This window comes from Xiphophorus couchianus, chromosome 13 (genome assembly GCF_001444195.1).
Source record: "Xiphophorus couchianus chromosome 13, X_couchianus-1.0, whole genome shotgun sequence".
NCBI classification, from domain to species: Eukaryota; Metazoa; Chordata; class Actinopteri; order Cyprinodontiformes; family Poeciliidae; genus Xiphophorus; species Xiphophorus couchianus.
In genome coordinates, this window is record NC_040240.1 from 26,102,046 (window position 1) to 26,124,182 (window position 22,137).

Here is a 22,137-nt window from a genome sequence, read left to right on the forward strand (position 1 = left end):
GAAGCGAAACAGGTGTATCCTATTGGTGGTGATGAACAAGCCCAGGCAAGTAGGCTACCGACTTTGTTGCAGTCAATCAGTAGGTGGGATCAAAACACTTTGTTTCTCTCTCTCGCTTTTTTGTAACGAGTAACTAAACCACACATTGAAAATGTATCGGAGTAAAAGTACGCAATTAAGTTCGGAAATATAGTGAAGTAAAAGTGAAAGTCATCAAAAATGTTCATACTCCAGGAAAGTATGAAGTACTCCAAAATATACTTAAGTAAAGTAGTGAAGTATTTTTACTTCGTTACTATACAACACTGGTATGTATATACATGAAACAAAATCTCTAGATCACATCATAGCTGCCAACATCTGCTAACATTAATGAGACACAAGCAGCTGTGGAGTCACACAGTCCTGGTGGCTCCTGGAAATTAAAATAAAATCTACTCAAAACTATGCATTTAATTTGAAAAACATTTTACTAAATTCATAGGATTAATAAACCTAAAACCAGTTTATTATCAAGGTAGACGTTCAGGTTATTGACCAGTCACTAACCAGCTCAGTCTGATGGTGTAGGATCAGACCCGGTACAGGGAGGGAGACCCGCTTCACGGGACGAGTTGAGGCCGGAGGGCCCGGATGCTGGAAGAGTCCAAATTCAAAGCTGCAGGGGTTGGCTCTCCAGGAATGTCCTCATGCGAGTACAGATGCTCTGCCCCAGCCCCACAGCTTCTAGGACTCTTCCACGTTGATCCTTGGCTTTGTTGATCCGTCTCGGTGACAGTGAAGTGCAGAACTTATGGAAGGAAAAACCCACTTCTCTTCTTTTGCTGCAGATTTTTAAGCAACCCAAGAATGCTCAAAGGTCACTCTGACGTCACAGTCTGCCTTTTCCCTTGCTTGAAAAGATGATCTCAGATCCACCTTTGTCATGTCTCTGTTCTTGTCTCGGGTCTGTTCAAGGGTCTCAGTCCTTTAGCCTGCAAACTGTCCTTCTCTCCAGCAGCTTCAGTTCCCGTCTTGTGCTGATCCATTCATTCATCTTTGCTCTCCTTTTTCATAAACTCTCATCTAGCATCTCAACACAACACCAGTGATCTTTGATTGCAGTTACACATTTTACATCATTTCAAGTTCATTGTCAAAAGCATATCCATAACCTCTTTAGATTCTCCAATTCAGGATCAAAACAATATTAACATAAGTATTCTGCATTGGTTACAAGTTTTGAGAAGAAAGACATGAAGTCCTGCTTTCAGACTGAAAATGTTTGCTCTTGGATTATGGCAGAAAAATCCCCCATACAGTTCACCTTACACAGCTTTATGTTGCTCATCCAGTTAAATTGTTTCTGCTTCTTTTTGTTATTCTGACTCCAGTTCTATAACATTTTCATACATTATATTCCAGATGTAGAAATACAAAGTGTCACTTCAATCTGATGCAGATATATCAGGTGACTCTCAGATATTTACAGACTAATTTTAAAGTCTAGAGTCATTTTTACACTCCTCTGCTCTGCTGCTTCCTTTACCAGGAAGAGTGAAGTATGAAAAACTCAGTGGATGAAGAGTCCATCCTTCATCCATCAGAACCTTCTCTGATCTCACGTCACATTACAGGAAGGATCAATCATTTATGTATTAAATGTTTTTAAGCAGAAAAAGGTTGTAACAAATCAGGCCTGACTCAGCATAAATGCTGTTTCACAGTAGCTTCCTGATAGGAACATGAAAAACACACAGATATCCATCATTTATATACACTGCAGATACACAGACATATCAATTTACAAAATAGAAGAAAACCACCTTTTACACCAGGGGAGCCCAAAGTGGGTCCCTGAGGGCCGACATCCTGCATGTTTTATTCTCTCCCTGGTACCAACAAGCTTCTCAGCGGGTCCATGTTCTTCTTTGGCCTCTAATGGTCCATCATTGGATCCAGGTGCGTTAAACCAGGGAGAGACTAAAACATGCAGGATGCCGGCCCTCAGGGACCCACTTTGGACCCCTCTGCTTTACACGTAGAAAAATGCTTTTTGGCCACAGCAGTTTTTAAAGGCTGGAAGTGGCCAGTGTCCATTGTAGCAGTCATTCCTCCCAGGTTGGGTCATGAGACTCACTGGTCAGCCATGAGAGGAGTCGGGTCAACGGAGCTGCCTCTGGTCCTGATGTCCTTGGGTTGGTTCTGGACCTGAACTGTCCCTGCAGTGGAGACAGAGGACCGATAAACAAACTGGGGCAAATTAATAAATAGATCAATTAATTCACCTTTCATTAGAACTTGGACAGTTTTCTCTTGCAGGATCCTTCCATGCTTTCCATAAATTGTACATTTATATTTCCCTGAATCGTCCTCTATGAAGTCTTCCAGGGTCAGACTGAGGTCTCCGGTATTAATCAGGTTTTCTTTCATGTTGGTTTTTTCCCTAAATGTCTGCGTTTGTCCTCCGGGTTGGTCAGATCCATTCTCCCACACATGAACGACTCTGTATTTGGGTTGAACCTGCAGCCACTCCACTCTGCAGTCTTCCAGCAGCTCAGGCGTCGTCCTGAAGGGAAGCTGGACGTTCCTGTCCTGCACCTCCACCTGATGCTCTGAAACGAGAGATCAAGACGTTTCCTCATGCGAGACAGTGGCGGCTGGTCCATAGGGGGCGCTGCTCTCCCAGGTGTGGAGGGAGAAAAAAACCCTAAGAATAATCTATAAAGAATGATTATTTAAAAATTGTACAGTCAAAGCCAGTTTTCTCTGGCAGTGTGCCTAAATGTAATCTAAATTACTGTCAGCATTTCCACCATCTGACTCTCATTCAGCAGTAAATTTCCCTGACAGACTCCAATTCTGGGTGACAGCAACCCAGTAGTGGAGCTAATTAGCCAATGAGGTCTGGTTGCTAGGGGAAAATAGTACACAATTCACCAATCAGCATCGCTGATTTTAATGTCTTTGGGATAGTTCGCCCCAACCGTAGAAGATGCAGGTCTTACACCAGATTCTGAAAAAGGAGTGGAGAAAGTTTAAGGATTTCAGTGAAGATTTGAGAAATCTATCTGCAGCTTCAGAGGAAGAATGAAGATGGAGTGATGAAGAAGAGGGAGCTGGTTCCACTGAAGGACTGCAGACATATTTATCATTTATTGATCCTTAAAGTTCAGGAAACAACAATGACTCCAACGTTTCTGGGGAGGAAGAAGTGGTGAAAGTTTGAAACTGAACATCTGTGGCCTCCAAATTAAAAAACAGATATATGAATATAATAATAATTCTGGTTTAATTCTAATAATCCAGTTACATTAACACAGTTTGTTCCAACATATGAATGTTCTGATGTGCCAGCTGACCTCTGAACCACCACAGCAACCAGATTTGACTAAAGGTATGAATGTCTCTCTGTTCATGAGGAATTACGTGTTTGACATCTTTTACTCTTCATTTTTTATTTGTCTATTCAGAAACCTAAAAGGTTTGTGTTCTGTTGTATTTTAATAATGTGGTTAAGTTTAATAATGTGAGAAAATCACAAGATTTTGTTTATTCTGTTTTAATACAGCAGACATAACAAAATGTTAAAATTTCATTATGTTTTTACTAAATTTAATGTTGATTGATAAGATCCTTATGCCACGTGCCAGTTCTAAATGTGATCAGCATGACATCGTGATTTTAGATCCACTGGCTGATTAGTGGGGATTTCACATAAGTGCAAAAGAACGTAGATTTATTTGACTTTTATTTGTTGAGACTCTATAGTTGTGTCCAACTATTGTCTCCTAGTAACATAATTATCCAGTAATATTTTACACTTTCAAACCAGTGTAGCTAGTTTTCTTTGGAAAACTGGATCAGATCAGCAGATCAGATGGAGGCGGGCAGCTGATGTCAGTCAGGGTGTCAGTAAAAACGTAGACAGTATCCAGGAGCAAAATGATCTGTCACTCAGGTGCTTTAAAGCAGAAAACTAAAATTCTTTAGCGGTATTTTACTATTTTTTCATATGAAGAGCAGGATTGGTGTCCAGTAAGATTCCAACAAATTTCAATACATCACTTACATTTAGACACTAGTTGTTTTACATTTAAAAGCTTCAGGGATGCGACTAACAACATTTTTTATACTAAGTCATCAAATTTTAATTTTGCAAATTGATACATCACACACAGAAAAAACCTTAAATTTTGTATGTGTGCTGAAGAGTGAAGTGATTGTACAATAATACAGCTTCACACCACATTGCATAAGGTTTTATCAAGTCTAGACGACCCCAAAGCACTTCCCACTAAATGTTGTCATTAACTGATGGATGGACACCAGATTCAAACCTTTGACATGTAGTGCCACGCGTTTCTTCACCAGGATGGTTCCCTCCGCTCCGTAGACTTTGCAGGTGTAGGTGTCGGTGTCCCAGTCTGTTGGGTATTTCAACGTCAGACTGAAGTCTCCAGTTTTCACCAGGTCTTCATTTAATTCTGTTCGGCATGCGTAGGAGCTGAACCAATCTTCATGCTGGTCTGAGCTACAATATTTATGGACCTTTCTGCCATTGCTGTTCGTCCACTCCACTTCAATCTCCTCACAGTTCAACCTTTGTGGGGTTTGAAACGGCAGCTGGACAGACTCCACCCCTGGCTCCACCTCCATCTCAAAAACTGAGGAAAAAAGGCAAAAGAATTACATACAGACATCAGATGCAGCAAATTTCAAAACAGCTTCTCTGATTATAGTACAATTATAACATTTTGCAGTTTGCTTGTGATCACAAAAATGTAAGAAACTGAGCACTGACCCAGTTTAAGATGCACGTTAAACTGATGTTTAATTGTTTTATCTAACCTTTGACCTGATTGCAGCAGTCCCGTGTTTCCACCACTGACCTTTGACATGTAGACGAACCTCCTTCCTCAGGAGGATTTCTCCCTCCTCGCCGTAGACGGTGCAGGCGTAGGCGTCAGATTCTGTCAGATGTTTCACTGTCAGGCTGAGGTCTTTGTCTTTCACAGCATTTTTCTTCATTTCTGTTCTTCCCTTATAATACCAGTTTTGCTGATGAAGATGATCAGAACCATTCTGAAACACATGGACGGTCCAGTTATTTTGGTCCCTCCACTCCACCTTAGCTTTTTCAGGAAGGTCAGCTGTGGCTTTAAAGGGAAGCTCAACAGATTCTGCTCCAGAATCCACCTCCACCTGCAGGACTAAGGAGACAACAAAGACCATCATCAGCTTCACTATAAAAGGTCAATCTTAGACTACTGACAGTGGAGGAGCAGCTTCTGATTAATGCAGGGAACACCAAGGAGCTGCTGGCGAACAACCACACCAACACTGGTGAACCGTCAGGGAGTGGACCTTCCTGGACGCGGTGGCGGCGCTGGACAGTCCCACTCATGTACAGAGCGTCTCTCTCTTGTCAACTCATCGTGAAATAAAGCCCACCAGGCCCCAAAAATCCTTAAAAAACTAAAACAATAAACTGCAGTGGACTCAAAATTCTGATGCACTTCACAGGGAGGGCCAGGGCAGACTCTACCTGCTGAGGAGGCTGATGCCTTTTGGACTGCAGGGGGCGCTATTGAAAACCTTTGCTTCTGTGGTGGCATGAACTACCAGCAGCAGTTTCTCTAAGAGGAAGTGGTTAGATCACCTCATCAGGAAGGCCAGCTCTGTGAGTTTATATTCTTTGGACTTTATAATCTTTGTATGAATCTACTTGCGTTTATTGCCTGCCACTTTGCTGCTATTGCACAAAAACATCCCTGTTGTGAGACAATAAAGGATAACCATTTTCTAAATACTTTCAGGAAACTAGAATATGATGTTAGACTTACAGCTTCAGCACTGACCTTTGACATTAAGCATCACCTGTTTCTTCTTCAGATCCTTTCCCTTCCTGCTGTAGACGGTGCAGGTGTAGGTGTTTCCGTCTCTCTCTAGGGGGTTTCTTATTGTCAGACTGAAGACCCCAAACTTCATCAAGTCTTTATTCATTTCCGTTCTTCCTTCATAAGCCTTTTCTTGGTAATTAGAAGAATCCAGACCTTTGGGATAAACAGAGACTTTCTTTCCACGGCTGTCTGTCCACTCCACTCTAAACCCTGGAATCAGTGGAAATGGAAACCAGCAGCGCAGCAGGACACACTCTGATCCTGATTCCACCTTCACCTGGTGAACTGAGACAACAAACCACATCATTAGATGTGGAAGCCAAGTTAATGTCTAAAAGATTTAGTTATTGTTAAAACGTGTTTGTTTAATTAGTAATTTAATATGTGGATTTGTAGTTGAGGTTTAGGTAGAATTATTATGTTACATGTAGGTAATTTCATAATGTTTTATTGTGAATAAGTGTTTTGTTAGAAGTTTGTTTGTTTTATAGTTTAATTGGCCACTTTGTGATTCGTGCAGATGAGCTGTGTGCTGGAGAACTCCCTCCTGCTATCTATCTGTTTCTGTCAAGGGTAGATAGAGGAGGGTAAGTAGACAGAGAGCCACACCTTCAATTGTAAAGGATAACGCAAAAACTGTGGAATAAATTTTTGTTTTGCATCTTTACATCGGAGCGCAGTGGAAGTTTTTATTTTTCCTCCTCAAACACACGAGTGGAATCTGAGAAATTAACCTTGTGGCATCACAAAAGATGTCGAAAAGTACAGAAATACCAGACAGATTGGACCTCAGATAAATGAGGTCCAATCTGACGTCATTTATTTGAGGAATGAGGTCGGGTTTTCTGCTTTATTCCCAGTGTGGAATAAAGATCTATTTAGTGGTAGGAGCCACTTGTCCTTCCTGTGTTTATCGCCATTAGGAAATCCATGGGTTATTTTCCATCAGTTACCAAAAGAGATGAAAATAGTTGAAGAATCCAAACTAGAATGAGGTGGCTTCAGAAAACGACCAACAGCAGAGCTGACTTTAGATTTAAGAACCACTGAGATCAGTAGCAATGCAGCAGTTTGTGTCACATCTGGTCTTTTTCTGATATTTTCAACCTACAACAGATATTATCACTTTAAAGTAGCCAAACAGAAACTAATCAAAACATAAGATTGTTATTGAAATAATTTTTCCCTCCAGAGCTGTGCAGATGACAAGGCAGATAAATTCTCTTCGTGTTCTGATCTAGATTTGGTCTGTGAGAAACAAAACATGATCAAATAAAACCAAGTATCCTAATATTGCTCAACCCCAGTAAGAAGCAAAGAGCAGGTTTACCACCATGCAGCTTCAAACTCACCAGATTTAGGATAGAAATAACACCAATAGATGCATCCTCCCACAACCACCAGCACAAGAACCACAGATATGAAGAGACCTGAGACGTCTGTTGGAGACGGCTCTGTAGAAACATCAACATTATAATTAATGAACATTATGATCATTTATATTGCTATTTTCACCCTGTGGTTTGTAATATAAAGTATTTATTTTTCATTTAGTTTAACCAATTCTCATTATTTTTTCTTCAAAATCACAGAATTTTTGCATTTTCCCATTCAAAAGCTCGGAGGCGCAGCAGGTGAGGCAGCAGGTGAGGCAGCAGGTGAAGCAGCAGGTGAGGCAGCAGGTGAAGCAGCAGGTGAAGCAGCAGGTGAAGCAGCAGGTGAGGCAGCAGGTGAAGCAGCAGGTGAGGCAGCAGGTGAAGCAGCAAGTGAGGCAGCAGGTGAAGCAGCAGGTGAGGCAGCAGGTGAAGCAGCAAGTGAGGCAGCAGGTGAGGCAGCAGGTGAAGCAGCAGGTGAAGCAGCAAGTGAGGCAGCAGGTGAGGCAGCAGGTGAAGCAGCAGGTGAAGCAGCAGGTGAAGCAGCAGGTGAGGCAGCAGGTGAAGCAGCAGGTGAAGCAGCAGGTGAAGCAGCAGGTGAGGCAGCAGGTGAAGCAGCAAGTGAGGCAGCAGGTGAGGCAGCAGGTGAAGCAGCAGGTGAAGCAGCAGGTGAAGCAGCAGGTGAGGCAGCAGGTGAAGCAGCAGGTGAAGCAGCAGGTGAGGCAGCAGGTGAAGCAGCAGGTGAAGCAGCAGGTGAAGCAGCAGGTGAGGCAGCAGGTGAAGCAGCAGCGAGCCGAGCCTCTCCTTCCATTCGCAACCTCTCTCTAACTGCACTGGCTGCTGTTCTATGGGAGCACCCTCCTGTCTGAATGTCACCAATAAAATGACTAGAAAACATTTAATGTATGAACTGATTTTCCATAATTTAGCTTATATACATAACGTTCAGTGTTTGTTGATACAAACTGTGTGTGTAACGTGTTTCTGTGCTGAGCAGCGATCAGAAACCAGAGAACAGATTGGAGGTGAGGCAGGCAGTTCTCTGGCCTCATGGCAGGGGGCGCTCATGATCCCAGACATTGTGACTCCACAACTGCAGAGTAAGAGACAGAAACAGCTCGCTAGCCTTGGAGCTAGCCTTGGAGCTAGCCGTGGAGCTAGCCGTGGAGCTAGCCATGGAGCTGGCCGTGGAGCTAGCCGTGGAGCTGGCCTTGGAGCTAGCCGTGGAGCTAGCCTTGGAGCTAGCCTTGGAGTTAGCCTTGGAGTTAGCCTTGGAGCTAGCCATGGAGCTAGCCGTGGAGCTGGCCTTGGAGCTAGCCGTGGAGCTAGCCGTGGAGCTAGCCTTGGAGCTAGCCGTGGAGCTAGCCGTGGAGCTGGCCTTGGAGCTAGCCGTGGAGCTGGCCTTGGAGCTAGCCATGGAGCTAGCCGTGGAGCTGGCCTTGGAGCTAGCCGTGGAGCTAACCTTGGAGCTAGCCTTGGAGCTAGCCTTGGAGCTAGCCATGGAGCTAGCCATGGAGCTGGCCTTGGAGCTAGCCGTGGAGCTAGCCTTGGAGCTAGCCTTGGAGTTAGCCTTGGAGTTAGCCTTGGAGCTAGCCATGGAGCTAGCCGTGGAGCTGGCCTTGGAGCTAGCCATGGAGCTAGCCGTGGAGCTAGCCTTGGAGCTAGCCGTGGAGCTAGCCGTGGAGCTGGCCTTGGAGCTAGCCGTGGAGCTGGCCTTGGAGCTGGCCTTGGAGCTAGCCATGGAGCTAGCCGTGGAGCTGGCCTTGGAGCTGGCCTTGGAGCTAGCCGTGGAGCTAACCTTGGAGCTAGCCTTGGAGCTAGCCATGGAGCTAGCCATGGAGCTAGCCGTGGAGCTGGCCTTGGAGCTAGCCGTGGAGCTAGCCGTGGAGCTAGCCTTACAGCAAAGTGCAGCGATATATTTATAGTTTTCTGCTCTTACACAGCCATAACTTATTAATAATGGCGAAATAAACATTAAGCCTAAAACCAAACTACTGCAACATCAGGCTACTGAATGTTCTGCTCTTTGTGTGGGAAATATCTGAGTGGGTTTTTTTGTTGTTTTATTTTCTGTGATGTTGTCAGTTGCTATGGCAACGAGTCTGCGCTGCGCTGATACAGAGAGCGAGAAAGACGTGGTTTTGAGTTGTGCTTGAACGATCAGTTTTTTTGCTGTGGAGCACAGCACGAAATTAATCATATGTACATGTCCAAGTTTGATTGAAGTAACGGAATTATTCTACGGCGGCAGATTGTATGCATGACGTCGTCTTTTTGCCCTCCAGCTTTGTCCGCATGCGCGAAATTTCCCTAGGTAAACAATAACATGCAGGGAGTCTATATTGGTAAATCTGATTATGATTAAGTCAGAGCCTCATCAGCTATGAACCTCACCGCACGCCTCTGTTCATTACTGTACTTAAGTAAATGTTTCATGTATCTGTACTTTATTAAGTAGATTTAATCGTGGGTACTTTTGACTTTAATCCACTACATTTTACAGGAAGTGTTGCGTTATAAGTTGCATTGTGGTTTTTTTTATTTGTCTGTTAGTTTGAAAGTGACCAATGGCGAGAGGGGAATTGGTCCATTGAACCACTGCAAAGCGAGAAAGTACCGTTAGATCCTCAAGAAGAGCAAGGCAGGTATGCAGCAGCTGCAGACTCATTAAATGACGTCCATGAAGGGGAGTGGTCCAGAAGACTTGCGCCACCTATGGCCTTATTTAAAAGATATACTCGAGTTAACCGGTTCAAAAAACAACTTCTGGAGATTCTGGTGCCACATTTTCCTCCCTCAAAAGCATGAACTGCTAGCTTTCAAAAATTCACCATCAAATCTGGAAAAACATGTTGAGGTAAGTTAAACTGCTAAACAATACTTGACTTTTGGGTGTGAAATTGATTTAGGTTAGTGAAGTATTATGCTATCTTAAATGTCTTGTTGAAATCAACTGCAATAAGTAAATTCAGTTAAACTGTTATAAGTTAGTGTGAACGGCCACATTGATTACTGCTGCCATTAATGTCCCAGATAATGTAAAACTGCTCCACATCCTGGTTATTGAATTAATGTTAGCGCCACGTGAATAATCGCCATGTCATATTAACATTTACAGTCTTATTCAATAAATTGGAATATGTGTTTTGATGAGGCTTGTTTGTCTTGTTTGTCAGATTTTGAAAACAACTTAGGCAAGTATTAAACATATTTTTCCTTAGACCCTTCAACGTTTCTGCATTAAGGTATTTTTTATTGGTTTGTAATCCAGAGGCAATCCAAGACAAGGGAAGAAAACCCAGACTGAGCTGGAAGTGAGAATTTGTTTTGAGCAGTTTCACAGGAAGACAATAGCCAAGCTAGCATACTATAGGTGAGTCTAACCATTTCCCAGAGCTGGGTCTTAACACCAGCCCATTACCCACCAGTAAAGGGACGTCCAATGTCCCTTTATCTGTGTGAAAAGCTCTGACCTTCTGTGACATGGTGCAGTACCACTGTCTGCCTCAAGATGTCCTCATCTCTGTAGATGGTGCAGATGTAGCTTCCGCTGTCCCTCTCTGTGGGGATCTTCAGGGTCAGGCTGAGGTCACCAGTCCTCAGCAGGTCAGCGTTCATCTCTGTACGGCCGCGGTAAAGGCCATCCTGATTGGTGTTGCATTCACTTGTGTTGGAACTCACATGAACAATCCTAAAATCTGGATCAGAACGGATCCACTCCACCACGGTGTTCTCCTTTAGGCCAGCTTTGGTTTTACAGGGCAGGATAACAGACTCCGCCTTTTCATTCACCTTCACCTGTATGAGGCTGACTGAAAGAGAAACAAAACGTTGCATAACCAGCACTGCAAAAATCGCGTACATCAACTTTAAATGTTGACACTCAACTTAAAAGAACCGATTCTCACTCTGATTTGGTTGACTGTCCCTGAAAAGCTCTGGTGATCAAAGGTTTTCAGAGGATCATAAATCCAATGACTGTTAATTGGTCTCTGTAAGCAACCCTCAGCTATGAGTGTGTGCACATTTGTGTCCGTCTGTCCTGTGATGGACTGAAGACCTGTTCAGGGCGGACGCCGCCTCTCACCCAGAGACCAGTGGAGTTACACACCGCGGTCCCTAGCATACATGGCTTTAGCCAACTGATGAACGTAAAGTTTGATAGAAAGAACATAATGAAAGCTTTGAGTGGATCTGGAGGAATTTCAGGCAGCAGAATGTAACCTTTGACCCCTCAGAGGGCTCTGCTTCAAGAACCATCGTCAGCTGGTAGAACCTGATTGCATCACTCTGGAAAACCTTCATCCAGATCTATGATCCCAGACTTTATTGAGCAGAGAAGAAGCCGATGTTCTTCTGAGAGGACGCAGCTTCCCTGGGATGGACCTTCACCTGGAGGGAACATGGATCCGATGGATCCTTTCTCCAGATGTTTGGTGGAAACGGAGCAGCAACCTCAGTCACCTGAAGCCAGACTCCGATGGTAGGCTGGCTCATGGTCTGGGCTTGGCTCATCTCTTCTGTGGTGCAGAAAAGTCCAGCAGAGAACTGCTCCGCTCCAGGGATAGCCATTGTTGTGATGGAAAAGCTCCATCACTGACCCCAGGCTGAGGAAGAGGAGGGTACAGCTCTGGGAAGTTCTGACCCGTTCCCAACATGTTTGCAAGAATGGGACAAAACAACAACCTGGAACCATTTCTCACGCAGTATGAAACACTGTCACACACTTTTACTGTTATAAAGACTCATGCTTGTTGCTGGACTTTAATATTTCATGATGCTAAATTGGGCTGATCGCTGTTTATGAGCCTGAAGAGAGTTAGAGTGCCACCTAGTGTTGAGTTTCTCAGCTCGTTAAACCTGCAGATGAACATATCTCAGTGAGTGGATGTGTGCAGCTGGTGCTGACGGTTTCTTTGTTGTTGATGTTCGTTACTGACTTAACAGCACATCCTCATCTCCAAAACAGTTTGTGGCTGTTCAACTGCTCTATCTGCTCAATAAAGACTAAAAGGGCTTATGTGAAATCTTTTCAACTCTTATTTTCTTTACTAACCTTTGACCTCCAGCTGAACTTGAGCCAGCTTCAGCTCTGCTCTTCCATCAGAGATGCTGCAGGTGTAGTTTCCACTGTCAGCCAGCTGAGGTTTTCTCAGAGTCAGGTCAAAGTCTCCAGTTTGCAGAGCGTCAAGGTGCATTGAGGTTCGTCGTCTGTAAACCTGGTTTTGGTCTTTGTGATCATCACCTTGTTCTCTTCGTAGGTGGATAACTTTGGGGTTGAGATCATTTCTTGACCATAAAACTGAGGGGTTTACCTCAGGTACTGCATAAGAGCCCTGACAGCGTAGCAGCACAGACTCCGCCCCTTCATTCACCTCAACCACTCCACCCAGAGCATGCTGGGAAACTGTAAGAACACACAAACAGATACAAAACACCAGCAGTTTGGTGTTGGTTTGGTTCTTGATCTACATGGCATTGACACTAAATGTGTTCATTAGTGAACTGACTGAAAGGTTCTAGAACTACAAGTTTTAATTATTCACCTGACCTAAAATTATACATGTTTCTTTAAAGAGACAGTATTTTTTGTTTTCCAGTAAATGTTACATTCAGTTGTCATGAAAATGTTCTGTATATCAAACATGACATAAAAGAAGTATAACTTCCTAATTCAACTCCTTCAAATTGGGCCTCTGTCTCTTTAAGAAGCTCCTGCTCTTTCCGCCTCCAGGAAGTCGTCCCAACATGGCTCCTCTTTAACTCTTTAGCGTTTTTACCAGTGTCGCTCTGAGCAGCAGCTCCTATGATGAGCTCAGCAGCTGTTTGCTAATTGCTGCTGGCTGGTCTGAAGGAGCTCAGTGGGGGAGGAGCTGCGCCTTGAAGGCGGGGCTAGGTCCACCCAGGAGTTTAGCAGCCGAATGGTTGCCATAGAGATTACAGGATTTCTCAAACATGAAAGAATAAAAACAACACTGCAGGTTTGGTTTTGATGAGGGAAAAACTTGAAAACATGATGGAAAAATCAGAAAAGTGGATTTTACATGACACTGGCCCTTTAAAGAGTTGCTGTAGAGTCAGATAGCTTTCCAGTTCAGTCCCTCCAGCTGCGTCTAGATGCACTGAGGGAAGAGGAGGAAAACGCTCCATGGTGGAGGTGGAAATTAAAATATGTGACAGAAAGGTCCCATCCTTGTATTCTTCTCTGTTAATTGTTTTCTAATAGATGACTGCGTGTTTTTTAAAAACTCAATTGTTTGTAAAAGTTTTGTGTTTCTTTTTCTTGTTAAGAAAAAGAAACACATGCTGTTTGAAGCATGTGACCTTCTTCAACCCTGGCCATTCTTCATTTTTCTGCTTTATGCCTCCCGTCTGTCTCTAACCTTCACTTTAAACTGATTTTTATGCTTATTAATAATTACCTGTTTCACTCCCTGAAGGCCATTTCTGTCATATTCAGTTTATCTATTTTTTTCTTGTTTAGCAGATCCCAGGTCTAAGTTTTATTGGGGAAGCATGTCATTGTACTGGTGGGGATGGGATCCCAGACAGACGTTTAGTCAGTCACACAGTCATGGCATTGCTGCTCTGTTTACATGGCGGCACAGAGCAGCCCAGTCCAGATACCATCATGTCATCTGCAAGCTCTACAAAAACCATAATAAATCATCTGACGTGGGAAACACCAAGGATTTTCTCCTGCTAGTCAAATGTGCTGCTTGGATCCACAGAATATTTCCTGTGTTTGAGTTGAGCAGAAGGAAATGCAGAGACTGAAGTGATGATGATGATGAGAGGAAGATGATCTTACCGTGCAGAAGAATCCCAAACAACAGCAACGTCTTCATCTTCCTGTCAGTCAGAAACCAGAACAACCTAAAAAGATCATTTTATATCCCAGTGTGAACAGTTACTGAATGAACTATCAGTTCCCATGACTGGGTCAGTAGAACAGAACCAGAGGAGCCGGCCAGTTTTCTCATAATAAAGCCCCAGCCCATTCAGAACCAGTTCATCCAGTTTGTGCTCTGCTGGCCAATCAGGGTTTGTAGAAACACTAAACAGTAACTTTTTTATTTGCTTTGTGCAGCTCTGCTCTTCCTGGTTTCACTTTGTGGAAACATTAAGAAAAACAATCATCACTTTCCTAATATAATGGCCAAAGACTTTATTACCAGAAGTGATTTTGGCAACAAAAAAGAATCACTTCTAGCAAAAAGAGATTTAGGCCCTTATATGAGGAAGGTGATGACATTATGGTGATATTCCATCTTCACTCAGCATCAGAGTTGATTCCAGCTAAACCCAGATCATGATGGAAACCGTTCTGTGGTTCTTCATGTCAGCATATAATGAAAAACATCCAATCTAAACAACATGTGGCACAGCTAGAGCTAGAAGGTTCTGGGTTTCACCTGGATGACTAAGGAGGTACGTGAAATGCTAAAAGCACTGAACTCAGCCTTCAAGTCTGGCGACAAGGAGGCACTGAGGACAGCGAGAGCCAACTTGAACCGTGCTATCAGGTTAGCAAAGCGAACCCACAGTCGGAAAATACAGGAGTTCTTCCACGACACCAGCAACACCAGAAGTATGTGGCAAGGCATACGGGCGATCACAGATTACAATCCATCCTCCACCCCAGTGGGTGAAGTTGATGCTGACTTTCTAAATGGACTCAATAACTTCTTTGGGAGGTTCGAGGCACTGAACAGTACTCCGGCAAAGAAAACTGTTCCCCACTAGGAAGAGGAGGCACTCTGCCTGGACACAGCCGATGTGTTGAAGACTCTGAAAAGAGTCAACCCACGGAAGGCCCCAGGCCCCGACAACATACCTGGGCGGGTGTTCAGGGAATGTGCAGGTCAGCTGGCTGGTGTCCTAACAGACATTTTTAACACCTCACTGGACCAAGCCACAGTGCCAGCCTGTCTCAAAACTGCCTCCATCATTCCGGTGCCAAAGAAACCTCAAGTCACCTCTTTCAACGATTACCGGCCTGTGGCACTGACTCCCATCATGATGAAGTGCTTTGAAAGGCTGGTAAAAGAACACATCGTCTCCAGACTCCCCTCCACATTCGACCCGTTCCAGTTTGCCTACCGCCGAAACCGCTCCACTGAGGACGTTATCTCCTCCGCCCTACACCTGAGCCTGGCTCACCTGGAGGAGAAGAACACTCATGTGCGGATGTTGTTCCTGGACTTCAGCTCAGCGTTCAACACAATTATCCCACAGCATCTGGCAGGAAAACTGGGACACCTGGGCTTCAGCACCCCCCTGTGCAACTGGCTGCTAGACTTCCTCACCGACAGACCTCAGTCAGTCCGGATCGGACAACACACCTCCGATGTCATCACCCTCAGCACAGGCTCCCCTCATGGCTGCGTCCTGAGCCCTCTGCTGTTCACTCTGATGACACACGACTGCGTCCCCAGGTTCGCCACCAACCACATCGTGAAGTTCGCGGACGACACAACGGTGGTGGGCCTCATCAGAGACGACAACGACCTGGACTACAGAGAGGAGGTGGAGCAGCTGGTGGACTGGTGCAGAGACAACAGCCTGATCCTGAACGTTGACAAGACGAAGGAGATGATCGTCGACTTCAGGAAGAACCGGCCCAGCCACGCTCCACTGCTCATCAACAGCTCGGCTGTGGAGGTGGTCAGCAGCACCAAATTCCTGGGGGTGCACATCACTAACGACCTCACCTGGACTGTGAACACCACGTCTCTGGCCAAGAGGGCACAGAAACGTTTGTATTTCCTGCGGAGGATGAGAAGAGCACACCTGCCCCCGCCCATCCTCAGGACGTTCTACAGAAGCACCATAGAGAGCATTCTGACCAGCTGCCTCTCTGTGTGGTGTGGAGGCTGCAGCGCCTCCGACTGGAAGAACGTGAGGAGAGTGGTGCGGACAGCAGAGAGGATCATCGGGGCCCCCCTTCCCTCCATTCAGGACATTTCATCCCAGCGCTGCGTGTCCCGAGGCCGAAACATCGTCAGTGACCCCTCACACCCCCACCATGGACTGTTCTCCCTGCTGCCCTCTGGAAAGAGGTTCTGCAGCGTCCGGTGCAGGTCCACCAGGTTCTGAAACAGCTTTTTCCCACTTGCCATCAGACTGCTGAACTCTTAACTGGACTGCACTTAAAATCTGGTCTCCACTTTATACCTTGCACATGTACAGAGCTAAATAACTTCTATTTTACTGTCAGTCCTGCACTTTATATTCTATATTTATATTTATATTCATATTTTATACTGTATTTTATTTTATTCTGGAGTAACCTCACAACATTGGAAGCTCAAAAACATTGTCCTGAGCCGTATGCAACGAAATTTCGTTCTGTATTCACCCTGTGCATGAAAAATGACAATAAAGTCAGTCGAAGTCTAAGTCTAAGGTTTGAATCCCTGCCTATTCTCTCTGTGCATCCATGTGCTCGCTCTGGGTACTCCAGCTTCACCCAGACACATCTCTGCGTTACTCGGTGTGAGTGTGTGCCTCGTACCTGACCACAGTCTACCTGGAGACAAGCATCAGTGTGGCCAGCAGAGATAATCTGGACAGTGGATGGATGACCGTCTGATGTGGTTCTCCTCTCCACTAACTGAAATAAATGCATCAAAATCTATATTCATCAACAAGATATGTAAATGACATGTTGTACATAAACTTCTCTGTTCTTATTTTTAAGAACAGAGAAGTTTTCAGGTGATGCTTAACAGAACATGTCTGTTTTAACAGCACAACAGCTCCATCTAGTGGTGACCTTTTAACACAGCAATACATTTCATGGAGCAGAGAAAATGTGACTGAGCTTCAGAGAAAAGAGTCTGAATGAACCAGAGGAGAGCTTGGTGGCTTTAAACAGGACCAGAACCAGGACCAGGCCCGCCAGCTTCTGTAAGTCCAGGTTGGTTTTGGTTAAACGTTGAGCTGAACCTGTTAAAATAAACCTTCCAGTCTTCCTGCCCACCCAGACGGTCCAACCTGGGCCGGTTCCTCTGCCAGAGACATGATGGTTCTGCTCAGTAACTCTGAGCCGCAGATATCAGAGGTTTGCCTGGAATCTGCTGCAGACACTGCTCCAGTTTGGAGGTTACATCTCCAAGCAATGACCACTGGGAACACTGGGAACCACTGTAACAACTGGGAACACTGGAACCACTGGGAACACTGGAACCACTGGGAACACTGGAACAACCGGGAACACTGGAACCACTGGGAACACTGGAACCACTGTAACAACTGGGAACACTGGAACCACTGGGAACACTGGAACCACTGGGAACACTGGAACAACCGGGAACACTGGAACCACTGGGAACACTGGAACCACTGTAACAACTGGGAACACTGGAACCACTGGGAACACTGGAACAACCGGGAACACTGGGACCACTGGGAACACTGGAACCACTGTAACAACTGGGAACACTGGAACCACTGGGAACACTGGAACAACCGGGAACACTGGGACCACTGGGAACACTGGAACCACTGTAACAACTGGGAACACTGGAACAACTGGAACCACTGTAACAACTGGGAACACTGGAACAACTGGGAACACTGGAACCACTGGAACAACTGGGAACACTGGAACAACTGGAACCACTGTAACAACTGGGAACACTGGAACAACTGGGAACACTGGAACCACTGGAACAACTGGGAACACTGGAACCACTGGGAACCACTGGAACAACCGGGAACACTGGGACCACTGGGAACACTGTAACAACCGGGAACACTGGAACCACTGGGAACACTGGAACCACTGGGAACACTGGAACCACTGTAACAACTGGGAACACTGGAACCACTGTAACAACTGGGAACACTGGAACAACTGGAACCACTGTAACAACTGGGAACACTGGAACAACTGGGAACACTGGAACCACTGGAACAACTGGGAACACTGTAACAACTGGTAACAACTGGGAACACTGGGAACACTGTAACAACTGGGAACCACTGGAACCACTGGGAACCACTGTAACAACTGGGAACACTGGGAACAACTGGGAACACTGGGAACCACTGTAACAACTGGAACCACTGGGAACACTGGAACCATCGACTCGGCCCTCAGCATCTTCTCTCTCCACTTTGAGCCCTTGGTATTTCTCCAGCGTTTTGGTTCTGCTTCTCGTTGCTGTCGTTCAGGATCGCTACGTCTATCACTGCTGCTGAGCCGTCGCCTGCTATGTGTCTGGATCTTAAAGTCCCTCAGGATCTTGGCCCAGCCCTTCTCTATCACTCCCAGTGGTGTCTCCCATTTGGACTGGGGGATCTCCAGCCCGTTCTCTCCACAGATGCTCCTGTAGACTCCCCACACTTGGTTGTTTCAGGGGAAAGCTTTCCACGGCCTGGATCTTTGTTCCAGGGTACTGACAGTCTGTGCTACCTCGTCAGATTTTCCTACCGTAGCACGGATAGATGGCTAAGTCTATCTGTCTGTGCTACCGTCATGTTGACAAACTAAAACTATAGCAGGTTGTTAATGTTAAATATATTGGATAACATTATTTGAGTGACAGGAAGTGGAAGCTTAGAAGTAATGTAACAGGAGGCTCCACCAGGTGGCGCTCTCTCCACAGCCTGAGCCTCCATAAAAGGGAAGCTGGAAGCTGGAGGCCAGGTGTTCATTTCCTGTGTGTGAGACCAGGTGTGTGTCGGGGCCACGCTGTTTGCTGGTTGTGGGTTTGGAGGAAAACTGTTTTAAATCGATTCTCTTAATTAGTTTGTGCTGATGTGTGTTTTTATACAAAGCTGCTTTATTAATGACGTTCAGGTGGCAGCGCAGCGTCACCTGGGCGTGACGCCGCAGGTAGGTTGATACATTAGTCTCTATTAATCAGAATGAATTGGATGTTTTTGTTTTTATATATATATATATATATATATATATTTTTTGGTAGGGCTGCACCAGATTTATTACATCTAGTTTAACTTTAGAGGTCTGGTTAATGCGATGCAGGTAGAATAGAATAGAATAGAAGTACTTTATTCATCCCAGCAGGGAAATTACTTCGCAGTTACAGCATAGAGACAAGACACAATAACAACCACCACTGAGTAGTAGTTGTAGATAAAATATAAAAATAAAATATAAAATGCTATAAATTGTAAAAATATAAAATGCTGTCAATATAAAAAGCAGCTTAGAGCAGTCCTTGCAAAGATTCAAAAAATGCAGATATGTATATGTAAATATATGTACAGCAGTGTGCCACAGTGCAGTTGTGCAAAATTGGACTGATTAGTGCAGAACAATGATTTAGCTTTTATTGTACAGTGGCAGGAAGGATTTCCTGTATCTGTCCCTACGACAGCGGAGCTGGAGCAGCCTATGTGAGAAGGTGCTCCGCTCTCTGTCCACTATGTGGTGGAGAGGCTGCTGTTTATTGTCCATAATAGACAGAACCTTCTTCAGTGTCCTCCTCTCCACCTCAGTTTCCAGGGACTCCAGCCTTAGTCCCAGTACAGAGCCAGCTTTCCTGATGATTTTGTCTAGTCTATTAGAGTCGCTGGCTCTGATGCTGCTTCCCCAACACACAGCAGCAAAGAAGATGGCGCCGGCAACAACACTGTGATAAAAGGTCTCCAACATCTTGCTGCACACATTGAAGGATCTCAGCTTCCTTAAAAAATAGAGTCTGCTCATCCCCTTCCTGCACTCAGCGTCAGTGTTAGATGCCCAGTCCAGTCTGTTGCCGATTACAACTCCCAGGTATTTGTAATCCTCCACCTCCTCCACCACTTCCCCTTTGACCTTTAGTGGCCGTGAAGGTATCTTCTTCCTTCTGAAGTCAGTCACCATCTCTCTGGTCTTACTAATGTTGAGCCTCAGGTGATTCTGGTCAGACCACTCCACAAAGCCGTCCACCAGTGTCCTGTACTCCCCCTCCCCTCCATCCCCTATACACCCGACAACCGCTGAGTCATCAGAAAACTTCTGTAGGTGACATGACTCAGAGTTGTACTGGAAATCAGTGGTGTACAAGGTGAAGAGAAAGGGAGAAAGCACAATTCCCTGTGGAGCTCCTACGTCACTGACCACCACATCAGACAGGACACTGCCCAGACGGACAAACTGTGGCCTGCCTGTCAAGTAGTCAGTAACCCAGGAGATCACTGAGTCGTTGACACCCATCCTCCGCAGCTTCTCACCCAGCAGCAGAGGCTGGATGGTGTTGAAGGCACTGGAGAAATCAAAGAATGTGATTCTCACAGTGTCTCCTCCACCATCCAGGTGCAACAGTGCTTGTTGCAGCAGGAAGATGATGGCATCGTCAACTCCTAAGTGGGGCTGGTAGGCAAATTGCAGGGGGTCTAGAAACGTCCTCACCCGAGGCCTCAGCTGGGCCAGGACCAGTCTCTCCATGACCTTCATCACATGAGATGTGAGAGCGACTGGTCTGTAGTCCTCTGGGTCGGATGGCCTTGGCTTCTTGGGAACAGGAACCACATGTGATGTCTTCCACCGCAGCGGGACTCTCTCCAGCCTCAAGCTCAGGTTGTACATGTGTGCCAGTACAGGGGCCAGCTGGCTGGAGCAGGTCTTCAGGATCCGTGTTGTAATGCCATCAGGTCCTGCAGCCTTCCCCTGGTGTAATCGCTCCAACTGTCTCTTAACCTGGCCTGTAGTCACCGTTAGCTGGGGGTAGGTGTTGTTGTCTGCAGTGGAGATGAGGGGGAGGGGGGCAGATGGGGGGCTGAAGGAGAGGTGGTGTGCAGGAGAATGCTGGTAGGTGGATTGAACAACTTGGGGCAGTGTGGATGTGTGGGGGGCTGGTGGTGGTAGGGGAGTAGCAGGAGGTGAGCTGAACCTGTTGAAAAACTGGTTGAACTGGTTTGCTCTATCCCGGCCCCCAGACATCTGTGTGTCTTTCCCTTCATTCCAGCGATGTGCTTCATTCCTTTCCACACATCTCTCACACTGTTCTGCTCGAGTTTGGACTCAAGCTTCCTCCTGTAGTTGTCCTTGCATGTCCTCAGTGTCTCTCTGAGTTCACGCTGGACTCTCCTCTGCTCCTCCTTATCTCCAGACCTGAAAGCCATCTTCTTTTTGTTTAGAAGTGCCTTCAGGTCGCTGGTAATCCAGGGTTTGTTGTTGGAGAAGCAGCGTTTTAATGTTTTAAATCGATTCTCTTAATTAGTTTGTGCTGATGTGTGTTTTTATACAAAGCTGCTTTATTAATGACGTTCCAGTGGCAGCGCAGCGTCACCTGGGCGTGACGCCGCAGGTAGGTTGATACATTAGTTCAATCTGGAGAGACTCAGACGGAAAAAACAGCGATTAAAAAGGTTTATTGACATGCATGAATTTAAAGTTCTTTGGCGCTCGGGCCCCGGCTGAGGACATTGAGCTGTGAATTGCGATCAGCTCGGATGAGCATTCCCAATGTAGGTTAGGAATGTCATCCACCGGGACCCGACACTGGTGGTGGAGGTCAGTGAAGGATGAGAGCCTGAAGAGTGGAGGTGGAGAAGGGTTGGAGTAGGGTTGAGCGCAGCTGGAAAGCGGAAGATGCCATGGATGGAGGTCCTTATCAACTGGGCCTTGGTCGGTGATTGGACGTGACGTGGCTTGGTCCAGCGTTGATAGGTCGGCGGTGATGAGCGGGACGCGCCGACTGGATGATGCAGGTGGGGCTAAAGCAGGCGTGTCCAAAGTCGGTCCTCAAGGGCCGGCATCCTGCATGTTTTTGTTCTCTCCCTGGTTGTAGTAACAACCTTCTCAGCTTGTCAATGTTCTCTTAAGGCCTCTAATGAGCCATCATTGGATCCAGGTGCGTTAAACCAGGGAGAGAACTAAAACACACAGGATGGCGGCCCTCCAGGACCGACTTTGGACACCCCTG

General features: G+C 45.7%; 1 protein-coding gene across 2 annotated transcripts; it reads right to left on the bottom strand.

The window, feature by feature from the left end:
• Nucleotides 1–1,247: 1,247 nt before the first annotated feature.
• On the bottom strand, nt 1,248–14,220 carry LOC114156040 (uncharacterized). 2 transcript variants are annotated; one of them, XM_028036233.1, is made up of 9 exons: nt 14,067–14,220; nt 12,312–12,662; nt 10,729–11,067; nt 7,235–7,336; nt 5,841–6,167; nt 4,872–5,192; nt 4,320–4,646; nt 2,268–2,594; nt 1,248–2,201 (listed from the first exon to the last, which is right to left on the bottom strand). In XM_028036233.1, the coding sequence occupies exons 1-9, from the start codon at nt 14,101–14,103 to the stop codon at nt 2,116–2,118; spliced, it is 2,217 nt and encodes a 738-aa protein (XP_027892034.1). In that variant the 5' UTR covers nt 14,104–14,220; the 3' UTR covers nt 1,248–2,115. The 2 variants fall into 2 exon arrangements, with proteins under 2 accessions (XP_027892034.1, XP_027892035.1); XM_028036234.1 differs by lacking the exon at nt 7,235–7,336.
• Nucleotides 14,221–22,137: the final 7,917 nt, after the last annotated feature.

Bases quoted from the DNA above. Each gene is read 5' to 3' on its own strand.
- LOC114156040 (XM_028036233.1), bottom strand. From the start codon at position 14,103: ATGAAGACGTTGCTGTTGTTTGGGATTCTTCTGCACG. The intron at 4,647-4,871 runs GTCAGTGGTGGA...TTTTTTCCTCAG, and splicing joins GGTTCGTCTACATGTCAAAG to TTTTTGAGATGGAGGTGGAG. The intron at 2,202-2,267 runs GTGAATTAATTG...TCTCCACTGCAG, and splicing joins TGTCCAAGTTCTAATGAAAG to GGACAGTTCAGGTCCAGAAC.